Genomic DNA, 11,784 nt, shown 5'->3' with positions numbered 1-11,784 from the left:
AAAGGGCATGTCCAAGACCAGCCTCCTGATGACTGCCCTAGGCCTGATATTTACAAAAGGCAATTGAACCAATGAGGAGATAATCTGGGAAGAGCTGAAAATAAAGGGTATGTATTATGGGAGGAAGTACTTCATCTCTGGGGATCCCAGGAAGATCATCACCAGAGATCTGACGCATGAAAGGTACCTGGACTGCCAGCAGATGCCCCATAGTGATTTTCCCCACTATGAATTCCTATGGGGTCTGAGAGACAGCCCATCCGGAAACCAGAAAAATGAAAGTCATAGAAATTTTGAGCCAAGGTTAATGATACTGTGAAAGGAAAATAAATCTTGGGATCCCAAACTCACTAAGCCAAAGGGAAAAGCTAAGAACTGGGTCAAGCAAACCTGTCTCCCATTTGGTTCATAAATAAGATAGCTAGAAAGATAAAAAACTACATACCTTCCTCACAGTTTGGCCACAGGGATATCCCCTGTGGGCCCCAAGATCTTTACCCTAAAATAGTAATAGTTCTGTTGAATTTCACCCTGGCAATGTAAATTCATAGCTTATCTTCATAGGTGTGGGACAGAGGACAGAACTCAAAGTCATCCCTCTACTCACCTGAGATAAATGCATACCTGATTGCTTCTTTTGCCCTACTGTTTATGTTATCTTATGTATAAATGCAGATTCACTGACGCAGATGAAAGCATAAGTGAATATTTCCTCTACCCACCGTCTCACAGGAAAATTGTATATTCAGTGAAAGGATGATCAAAGACTCTAAAGGATGCCACCTTTTGTTTGTCTCTTATCTACCAACACATTTTAAAAATATTTCTTCCTCTTCCCCCAATATCTCCCCCTTTTCCTCTTTAAATATCAAAGCTCTCAAAATCATTTTTGGAGAAAGGCATAGACCTGTGTCCTGGGCATGAATCCTTAACTTTGGCAAATAAACCTCCTTAGATGATTGAGACATGCCTCAGTCATTTTCATTGATTCAGAATATCATCCCAGTGCCTTGCCACCAACGTATGGAGAGGCTTTGAGAGATGAAGAAGACAGAGCTCAAGCCAGAGTTGAAGCCAGGGCTGGCACTACTGCCACAGCCAAGCAACATTCCAGGACTATGTTCAGCAGCTTCTCCCATGTCTAGTAAAGATTGAAACAAATATTTCACTTTGTGTTTGAAGTGGGCAGTGAGTGTTCTCAGTAGTAGAGGGTTAGGATAAGGAAACAGGGTATACAATGAATATCTCCTTTGTCTTCTTGCTCTTCTGGGTAACTTGTAGATTTGTTTATATATTGGTATTCTCCAAATGTTGTTCTTTTTAATAGATAATTTATTTAACTTAAGAATCTAAGATTTTGAATAGCACAGGTCATACATTTATTGTTGTTTATCAGGTTCTGGCACCGCGTGTTCTCAGTCATAAGTGGGAGCTGAACAATAAGAACACATGGACACAGAGAGGGGAACATCACACACCAGGGACTGTCGGGGGAGAGGGGGAGGGGAGGGAGAGCATTAGGGCAAATACCTAATGCGTATGGGGCTTAAAACCTAGATGATGGGTTAATAGGTGCACCAAACCACCATGGCACATGGATACCTATGTAAAAAACCTGTACATGTATCTGCACATGTATCCCAAAACTTAAAGTAAAAAACAAATAAATAATTCAAAAAGAATGAGAGTTTTTAGTTTAAAAAAAAAAGTGAAAATCCTTGATTTTTTCCCCCTGTGATCCACACAAAATAACATAACATCAGAATAGGTTATTTTCTTGGAAATGTGAAATAACTCCACACTCAAATAGTCAAAATCACGACATAAAAAAAAAAAAAAAAAGGTGAGTTGTGTTCAATTCTTGATTGGCCTTATTCCTTTTAGTCTTTCTTTTTATAAAATTAAAAGATATATAGCTGGATTTGTTTGACTTTTTCAAAAATGTAAGATAAATTAAATTGTACTCATTTAGTACTCTTGTTCATTGGCTCTTTTATTCCTTAAATAGTAATCAATTCTCTGCTCTTTCAAAGCCTCAATGTTAGCATTGGAGATGATAAGAAATAAAAAAGAAAGTTTTACCCATTGTCCAAAGAATTTTAGTCGTTAGGAGCAGCTATCATACAAATACATGGTGAAAGTATCTCTCAGATCCAAAGGACAAGGTTAAAAAAGATGGAGGCAGGTCAGAAAGGGGGAAGGGTTCCAGATGAGAGTGTGTAGCGTAAATGCTCTGAGAAAAAGAAAGTTAGGGCCTTAGGAAACTGCAGGTCCCTCGCTGGGAGGTAATTTTAAGTGAGGCTGCACACTGGGCTGGAGGAGGCTGTGGGAGTGGTGAGCAGGACAAGACCCTCAGATGGTAAGCTTCAGGATTGAGAGACTAAACCTGTAATGGAAAAGTGCTCTTAACTTTGGTATTTGGAGAAAATTGGAGAGAAGCTCCACTAGGGGCAGCATTGGAAAGTGTCCTATGCTCTTGTCCCAGCGCAGATGAACACAGTGAAGAAACTAGCTGCTTAAATACATTGTATCCAGTGAGCTTCTGAGAAATAAGGATGATACTCCCTTAAGATGAAATGATAAGAAGCCGCTGGGTATTCTGCACTGGGCTGGGAGAGTTAGAGTCAATTTCATTAAAAGGAGCATTCAAATTAGGCTATCATGTACATAATTTGGCAAGTTCTAAGCAAGTTCTAGGTTTTTGGTGCTTGTTAAATTTATGAAAATAAAGGTGATTTAGATGGAAGTGACACTGGGAGGGAAGGAAGTTGTTAGTCCTTGACACAAATGTTAGATGTGTTGTGTTGCACCTAACTGGAGAAGTCTACCTCACATTGAATAATTTATCATTTAATGGGGAAATATTACTTGATTTTTCTTGCTAATCTGCATTTTGGCTCATTGGGTTTTCTTTCTTCTAGAATGCTGCATATTCTCTGACATCTATTGGATTAAGAAAATCAATCTCAGTGGGATGGGTGGTATCATCAGAGTTCACGTTAATCATAGGTAATAGCTGCCATGCTGAAATCTCAATACGGGCCAAGTATTGTGTCAGGTGCTTTACATACATTAACCACATTTCACCAATTCCACAAGGAAGGGCTTATCAAACTTATTTCACAGATGCAGAGCCCGAGGCTCACAGAGTTTAGTAACGTGCCTGAGTTCACATAACTGGTAAGTGGCAGGGCTGAAACCAGAACCCCAGTCTGGATTAATCTAGATCCCACACTGTTCCAATCTTCCCACTCTGAGGCTAACCTTGTGTTACTTCATTCATTTTTTCTCTCTAGTTTTGAAAAATGTATCTCAGGCAATAAAAAGAAGGACTCTGTGCCCATACTACTGGGTCAAATGTATTCCCAGACCAATATGAATGCCAAAATAAATGAGAGGCATAAATAAAGAAAAGAAAAATAGTACCTGATGTCAATACGTTCATCTACACATGCACTATCAGGTAATCTCAAAAGATCAAAAGCTCCCAAAATCATCCTGGACAGTCTCTTCCCTGTAGAAAATAAATCTGTCAGAACAGAATTTAAGCAAGAATCTAAGTATAGCAAGATGGAAAAGATCAGCATGTTTTTTCTCTGACAGCCCACTACCTGTCCTGGGGCTTCTGCCTTGTGCTTCAGCTTCCCCATCTCACATCACTCCTGGAACACGGCTCCTTCTCTGCAAGGTTTGCAGAAGAAAAACTGGCCATGTTTGCAGGGATGTGACATTTCCCAGAAAGCCTTTAATCAAAGATGATCCCCAGTTCAGAGGACATGGGAAACCAATATCCCAGAATATACGAGGTTATGCATAGACTGGCTCTCATCTGCTCTCAGACCTACAGAGCTCCAGACAGAACTGTCAGGCTGAGCATCCACTCATTTAATCTTCAGACCTCTCATGGACGTGGCCTAAGACGGTCAACTTCATGTCAGTTGATGGAGTTCAGCCTCTGATAGACATGAACGTGAGGACCCTGAATGAAGATGATGGAAGGACCCAGCCAGAACTGTGGGGTCCCACAAAGTCCAGCTCAGGCTGTCGACCCTTCAAAGTCCAGAACGGCCCTGGCTAAATATAGCTCACCACAACTTCCAGTTCAGAGGTGCGCAGAGGGTGAGTACCTTGATCTCATGGGAACAGCCTCAGGTCAGTGGAGGATGGAGTGCCCCAAGACTGGTCAGGTGTCATGGTGAGGAACCTGAAGGGGAATAAGAGAACTGTTATAGGACCAACAGGTTTGTGTGTCGGCTGCAAAGTAACAGACACACTATAATAAAATGGTAAAGTTTGCAGCAAAGAGTTTAATGATTGCAGGGTGCCAAGTGAGGAGATGAGAAGAGACTCTCAAATTTATCTCCCCAAGGAGTTCTGGGCTGGGATTTGCAAGGAAATCATGGGGGGTGAGGGGCTGGAGAACTGAGGTTGTTGATTCATTGGGATAAAGGGGATGAAATCATCAGAATGTGGAAACTGCGTTTTTGTTTTTTGTTTTTTGAGTCAGCTCCTGTGGAGTCCTTTGGACCAGCTGATGTCAGTAGGGTCCTTTAGAGCAGCTGGCATTAGTGGGGTTCTTCGGACCAGCTGAGTCCTTAGAATCATCACTATGCGGGACCTGAAGGAATATCTCAAAGAAAAAAAAAGTTTCATTACGTTCAAATTGTTATCTATAGAGGAATTAAGGGGAACTATAATCTAGGAACAGGATCTACATGATTCTGGGATAATAGGCACCAAACAACTATGAGGAAGCAGGTCAGAGAGCAAGCTGACTTCATGATTAATGCTGAATGTTCTGCAAGCTTGGTTTACCTTCATTTATCTCCCTTCCCTCTTCCCTGATTAATTTTATACAGTTTATAGGGGCAGTTTCAAAACCACCCACCCCAGAACAGAGGAGCCCACAAATTCCACCAATGCTGTCACTCTTGGGATGCCCAGAAGAGAATTATGAGGTGAAGAAACCCCATCAATATGCCTGGTGTGTTTCACAGAGGTGAAGTCCTTGGACTAGTGAAAATGGCCCTAGTTCAAAGAAACAAAACCCAGGCCCTAACAGGAGTCAAGGTGAGGATCCTAGGTGTTATGAGGGTATTCTCTGCCCCGCAACACCAGCAGAGGGGGCCAAACGGAGCCCCTCGCCATTATTAGCACCGAGAGGCCGCAAAATAACTATCTCTGAGTCCCCTTAATTCCACCTGTATAGTCTCGGGGAAGGAAGGGCCTTTGTCTAAAGAGGGTGACCCCAGTTGTGCAGAGAGAGAGTCTTGGCTTACACGGGAATCAAGGTGAGGACTCTGAGTGCAGGTGAGAAGACCTCTCCCCAAAAGAGACACATTCACAGAGCCCTGCTGCTGCTGTCAGACCTGTGAGGCCCAGGCAGGCGTGGCCTATGGCACGCTCTGATTTTCACGGTGGGGACTGAGGGAGGTGGGGGTATTGTTTGGAGGTTGGCGGATTTGGGTCAGCAGGCAGATTTGTCCCAGGCTGCTAGATACTGAAGTGAGGACCCCTAGTGGAGACGTAGGGACCAGCGACGCTAGAACAGTGACGCCCAGTGGCGTCCTACCCCAGCCATCAGTCCTCCGAGGCCACGGGCTGCCGGATGTGACGCATCCTTACTTCTGCTTTGAAGACAAAGACCCGAGGGGATGTGGCTCATTCTGACTTCCGCTTTGGAGGCGAGGACCCCAGCAAGCATAAGGGGTGTCGCGTCTGGTCAGCCGAGGGTGAATTCTCAGGACTGGTCGGGAGTCAAGGTAAGGACCCTGAGTGTAAATTGAAGAGACCGCCCCCACCCGTAACAAAGAGGGCCCCACTAAGTCCCGCTTCTGCATTTGGTCCTGAGAGGCTGCGGTAAAGCGGTCCGGCAGTATTCCACCTGGAAAGTTCCAGGGCAGGGGAAGGGTGGGGGGAGGGGCAGTCGCGAAGGAAGGAGGCTTGGACGTAGGCGATAGGCCTCCTTCTGCACTTAGGGTGGGTGTAGGCCCTGACTGAAATCAATTTGAGGGCCGTAAATGTGGGCTGAAGAGAATATCTCCTACCCTTAACAGGGGCGGCCTCACTAAGTCTCGTCCCTGCAGACGGCTCTGGGAGGCCCCAGCAAAGCTGTGCCTGGAAAGTCTCAGGGAGGGGAGGGCCTTGAACCTAGGAAGCAGCCCTGCCTCTGCTCATATGGCATCAACCTAAAACCTAACTGGGGTTAAGGTGGGGACTCTGAGTACCAATGAGTGGACCTCTACCCAAAAGAGGAGTCATGCTGAGCAGTTCTCAGGCCGAGGTGCACTGGGCTTTAGATGGTCCCAGGCTGAGATGACAAATGCAGTGCAACCTGACTTCCTCTCCAGGGACTAAAAAAGTTGAGGGCTACACCCAAGACCCACATCTGCTGCCAGCAATAGGAGGGTCAGGGCAAAGCTGGCAAGCTGAGATGCCCTCTCGTTTCCTCTGGAGGTGGTCTCAGGGAGGTGAGAACCTTGGTGTAATGGGGTAGGTCTAATACAACAGAGAGACCCAGTCTCTAACAGGAAGCAAAGATGTGACAGTGAGTGATGAGGAGGGGACTCCAACCAGAAAGAAGTGCCACATAGAGCCCACCCTTGTTGTCAGACCAGGGAGATCTGAGCATGTTGGCACGTTGAGTTGCACTCACTCTTCCCAGGGTATCTCAGAGAAGTGAAGGACCCCGTTAAAAAGGGCAGCCTGAGGTCAGCAGAGGGAGGGTTTCCAGGTTGTGCCAGATGTCATGGTAAGAACTCCGAGGACTGCAGGGAGCTCCCACACCATATTAGTGAGAGCCACACAATCCTCAGTACTGTCAGCTCTGAGAGACCCCAGGCAGAAATGTCAAGCAGAGGTGCCCATCAGTTCCCACTCAAGGGTAACAGAGAAATGAGGGTTTTGATCTGAGGGTGGTGATCACTTGTCAACAGAAGTAATGTATTAATTGGTCCATTCTGGCATTGCTATAAATACCCAAGACTGAGTAATTTATAAATAAAAGAAGTTTAATTGGCTTACAGTTCTGCAGGCTGTACAGGAAGCATGATGCTAGCATCTGCTCAGCTTCTGGGAGCAGGGCTCAGAAAATTTACAATCATGGCAGAAGGTGAAGGGGGATCAGACATGTCACATGGCCAGAGCAGGATCAAGAGGCCAGGGGAGGTGCTGCACACTGTTTTTTTGTTTTTGTTTTTTTTTTTTTTGAGACAAAGTCTCACTCAGTTTCCTGGTTGGAGTGTAATGGTGAGATCTCGGCTCACTGCAAACTCCACCTCCCAGGTTCAAGCAATTCTTCTGCCTCAGTCTCCCGAGTAGCTGGGACTACAGGCGCCCACCTCCACATCTGGCTAATTTTTATTTTTGTGTGTGTGTGTGTGTGTGTATTTTTAGTAGAGACGGGGTTTCACTGTGTTGGCCAGGATGGTCTCGATCTCTTGACCTTGTGATCTGCCCACCTCAGCCTCCCAAAGTGCTGGGATTACAGGCATGAGCCACTGCACCCAGCCTGGGGAGGTGTTACACACTTTTAAATGGCCAGATCTCATGAGAACTCACCATCTCACCATTAAGGGGAATGGTGCTAAACCATTCGTGAGAAATCTGCCCTCGTGATCCAATCACCTGCCACCAGGCTCCACCTCCAACATTGAGGATTACAATTAGACAAATTAGACATGAGATTTGGTGAGGATACAGATCCAAACCATATCAGGGAAGAATATTAGACCCTCTCATGAGTCAAATTTAGAGGCTGAGTTGGGACTGTATGCAGGACCAACTATCACAGGGCAGTTATCTGCCTGCCACAGCTTTTACTTTTGGGAAGACCACATTTGGTCAGATAAGGCCACCCTCACTTCCTCCTATGGATTCTCAGGGAGATTGGCTCTTACTATGACGACATAGGTCTCAGTGCAATAAAAAGGAGAGCTCCTCTATCAGGAGTCAAATTGAGGAATCTGAGTGAGAATTCAAGGGACCATTGAATCCTTAACAGTGGAGACATCAAAGAATCCAGTTCAACCCTTTATTTTCAGCCCTAGAAGGCTCAGAAAAGGGTTATCAGGTCTAGTGTCCCCCTCTCTTTTTTATATAAGATCTAAGAGAGGTGAGATTCTTAGTCTGAGGCTGTAGCCACCAGTCAGCAGAAGGGGGCTGGTGCCAATTCCTATATGAAGCCAAGGTGGGGACCTTGAATGAGAGCTGAAGACTCTAATATTAGATTCCAAGACATCAAAGACCTCACTGAACGCTTAGCACTGGGTGTCACTTGTCAGGGTGGTGGATTGAGGCACCCCTTCAATTCCTTCTCATGAATCCAGGGAGCTTTGAGGTGTCAAATTCACAATGGCGGAAGGGAGTGGCTCGGACCCTGCCAAGACTTCATAAGATAATCCTAAAAGTGAACTGATAAAATCTCAAATACCAGAAGACAGGAGGCCCCGCTGCCAGTACCTCCTGTCACCATAGTAAGCCCAAGGCAAGGCTGACAGAATGCAGTCTGAAACTCACTATAGAGGTTCTATGGTTCTTCTCTGGTGTCTTAGGGGAAAGGCTGACCAGGACAACAGGAGCGTTGTGGCTTTCTAGAACAGTGCCTTCAGGGAAACTTGCAAAGGCAGGCTTCCTTGAATAAAGCCAAGATGGGGTCTTCCAGCTAAAGGTGCTCACAGATTTCTTTCTCCCATCTCCAGGTATACTAACCACCTCTTCTCCTGCTCACATTTCTTAGTGTACCCAGCCATCATGCCTCGTGGTCAGAAGAGTAAGCTCCGTGCCCGTGAGAAACGCCGCAAGGCCCGAGAGGAGACCCAGGGTCTCAATGCTCCTCAGGTCACTGAAGCAGAGGAAGAAGAGGCCCCCTGCTGTTCCTCTTCTGTTTCTGGGGGTGCTGCTTCAAGCTCTCCTGCTGCTGGCATTCCCCAGAAACCTCAGAGAGCCCCAACCACTGCCGCTGCTGCTGCTGCAGGTGTTTCATCCACAAAATCTAAAAAAGGTGCCAAGAGCCAAGGTGAGAAAAATGCAAGTTCCTCCCAGGCCTCGACATCTACTGAGAGCTCAAGCGAAGATCCTCTAAGCAGGAAGACAGGGATGTTGGTGCAGTTCCTGTTGTGCAAGTATAAAATAAAAGAGTCCGTTACAAAGGGAGAAATGCTGAAGATTGTTGGCAGAAGGTTCAGGGAGCACTTCCCTGACATCCTCAAGAAAGCCTCTGAGCGCCTGAATCTTGTCTTTGGCCTTGAGCTGAATAAAGTCAAACCCAGCGGCCACACTTACACCTTCAACAGCAAGGTAGACCCCACCGATGAAGAATGCCTGCTCGGTACCTGGGACTTTCCCAGGAATGGGCTTCTGATGCCTCTCCTGGGTGTGATCTTCTTAAATGGCAACTCTGCCACTGAGGAAGAGATCTGGGAATTCCTGAATATGTTGGGAGTCTATGATGGAGAGGAGCACTTAGTCTTTGGGGAACCCCGGAAGCTCATCACCCAAGATCTGGTGAAGGAAAAATATCTGGAGTACAAGCAGGTGCCCAACAGTGATCCCCCACGCTATCAATTCCTGTGGGGTCCAAGAGCCTATGCTGAAACCAGCAAGATGAAAATCCTGGAGTTTTTGGCCAAGGTGAATGGTACCACCCCCTGTGCCTTCCCAGCCCATTATGAAGAGGCTTTGAGAGATGAAGGGAAAGCCGGAGTCTGAGCCAGAGTTGTAGCCAGGCCTTGCACTACTGCCATGGCCAATCAATCTCCCAAAGCCAGGTTTACCTGCTGTTCTCACCCCCAGTTGAGGTCTTAGGCAGATTCTTTACTTTGTAATTTAAAAGGCCTGTTAACTTTTGTTCTTGTTATGCATGAATAACTTGTTGACTTTTTTCTCTTTTTCAACTAGTGTTTCTTTCAACAGGTTTATTTAGATTCAGAATGTAAATTTACAAATGATATGGATCACCCTGTTATTGCTGTTTTTCAGGGATAGTAGCAAGTGTCTTGATTTTTGAGTGAAACAACTTGTTAATAGAAATCCTTAAATCACCTTTGTAATCCAGGACAAGAAAATGTGGCATTGGAATAGAAATATCTTTGGTGATGTGAAAGACCTCTTAGTGAAGTATTTGGGATCGGAAGCCAGAGGGGTAAAAATGTTCAATTCTTGGTTTACTCCATTTAATCTTTCTTTTCATAAAGATACATACCTGGATTTGTTTATGTTATTCAAGAATGTGTGAGAAATTAAATCATAGTTAGTTAATCTTCTTGTTTATGACTCTTACTTTAAATATTAATTGAGCATCTGCTCTTTGGGAGTCTTCCTGCTTGTACTGGGAATGTTTAGTCAAAGACCAAGCTTGTGCTCATGCAATTGTAGAGTCTAGGAGAAGCTGTCATCATGGAAGAAGGTGAGATACTTCATAAAAAATAAGAAAAAGAGGTGATGAAAGGAATCGTTTTCATTGCTAAGCAGCATTTTGACTGAATGTGGTTTTTCAGTCTTAAAATGTTGTGCATTCTCTGAGATATAACGGATTTTTTTTTTTTAATCTCAGCTGGAAGGTTGGTAATGTCTCTGATGAAAATCATCATCGTAATAATTGCCACTTCCTGATGTCTCAATTGACGAGACAGACACATTTGCATGCATTACATATATTCCACCAGTACTACGAGATGGGGCTTATCAAACCCACTTTACAGTAAAGAGTCTGAGGCTCACTGAGTTTGGTAATTTGCTAAAGTTTACGGGGCCAGTAGTGAAACGGTTGGGATAAGCCCCCTGATCTGAATTACCCTAGAGCCTACACTGCTCCACCCCTCTCAGCCTGAGGCAAACCTTGAAAAAATATTTTGGTTTTCTTCTTCTTACTGCAGAACGTGTTTCAGGTGATAAAAGAATAACCTTGTACCCAAACTAGTAGATTGGAACACATAACCACAGCAACAATAATACCAAAAAAACCTGAGAGGTATAAATAAGTGAAAGACAATATTCAGTGACAGTATGATTATCTACATTTGCAATGTTAGATAACCTCAAAAGATCAGGGGCTCCCCAAATCATCCTGAACAATCTCTTCCCTGTAGAAAATAAATCTATCAGAACAGAAACTACATGAACATGTAAGACTAGCTGATAAAGAGAAGAAATAGATCAATGTGTCTTATCTGTGGCTGCCCATCTCCAGTCTTAGGCCCCCTGCTTCGTGCTACAACTTTGCGGTATCACACCACTCCTAGGACAGGGACCCATTCTCTGCAATGTTTACAGAGAGGAAATTGTTCTAGAATTTGCAGAGATGTGGCATTTTGCAGGAAGCGTTTAATCCAAGAGACATGAGCCAAGATGAGGGCTGGGGAGACCAACATCCCAGACTATCAGGCAGGGGTTTATCATAGACCATTCCCTTCTGCTCTCAGGCACAGTCCTAGGCTGAGCTGTCAGTCTGAGCATTCCCTCACATATTCTTCGGGCATCTGAGAGACATAAGAGCCCTAAGGACAGCATCCTCAGTATGTCAGTAGAGAAAGGAATCCCAGCCTCTTATAGGAATGAACGTAATAAACCTAAATGGGGATGATGGAAGGACCCAGCCAGAACAGTTGGGGGCCTGTAAAGTCACATTCCAATTGTCAGTCTTCTGAAGTCCAGAACTGTCCTGGTGGACACTGACTTCCAATTCAGGTCCCAGCAAGGTGAGGACTTTGGTCTGAAGGCTATGGCCTCAGGTCAGTAAGGAGTGGAGTCCCAGGAAGGGGGCAGAGTCAAGGTGAAGGCCTGGCA

General features: G+C 45.1%; 1 protein-coding gene across 2 annotated transcripts; it reads left to right on the top strand.

Moving 5' to 3' along the window:
* Window positions 1-5,671: 5,671 nt before the first annotated feature.
* On the top strand, window positions 5,672-10,257 carry MAGEB2 (MAGE family member B2). 2 transcript variants are annotated; one of them, XM_023202967.1, is made up of 2 exons: window positions 5,672-5,762; window positions 8,700-10,257. In XM_023202967.1, exon 2 carries the CDS (start codon window positions 8,752-8,754, stop codon window positions 9,706-9,708), a length of 957 nt encoding a protein of 318 aa, XP_023058735.1. In that variant the 5' UTR covers window positions 5,672-5,762; window positions 8,700-8,751; the 3' UTR covers window positions 9,709-10,257. The 2 variants fall into 2 exon arrangements, with proteins under 2 accessions (XP_023058735.1, XP_023058733.1); XM_023202965.1 differs by having other exon boundaries at window positions 5,673-5,762; window positions 8,747-10,257.
* The last annotated feature ends 1,527 nt before the right edge of the window (window positions 10,258-11,784 follow it).

The sequence above is a fragment of the Piliocolobus tephrosceles genome, chromosome 12 (genome assembly GCF_002776525.5).
Source record: "Piliocolobus tephrosceles isolate RC106 chromosome 12, ASM277652v3, whole genome shotgun sequence".
Taxonomy (NCBI): domain Eukaryota; kingdom Metazoa; phylum Chordata; class Mammalia; order Primates; family Cercopithecidae; genus Piliocolobus; species Piliocolobus tephrosceles.
This window is presented reverse-complemented; position numbering and strand designations above follow the sequence as displayed.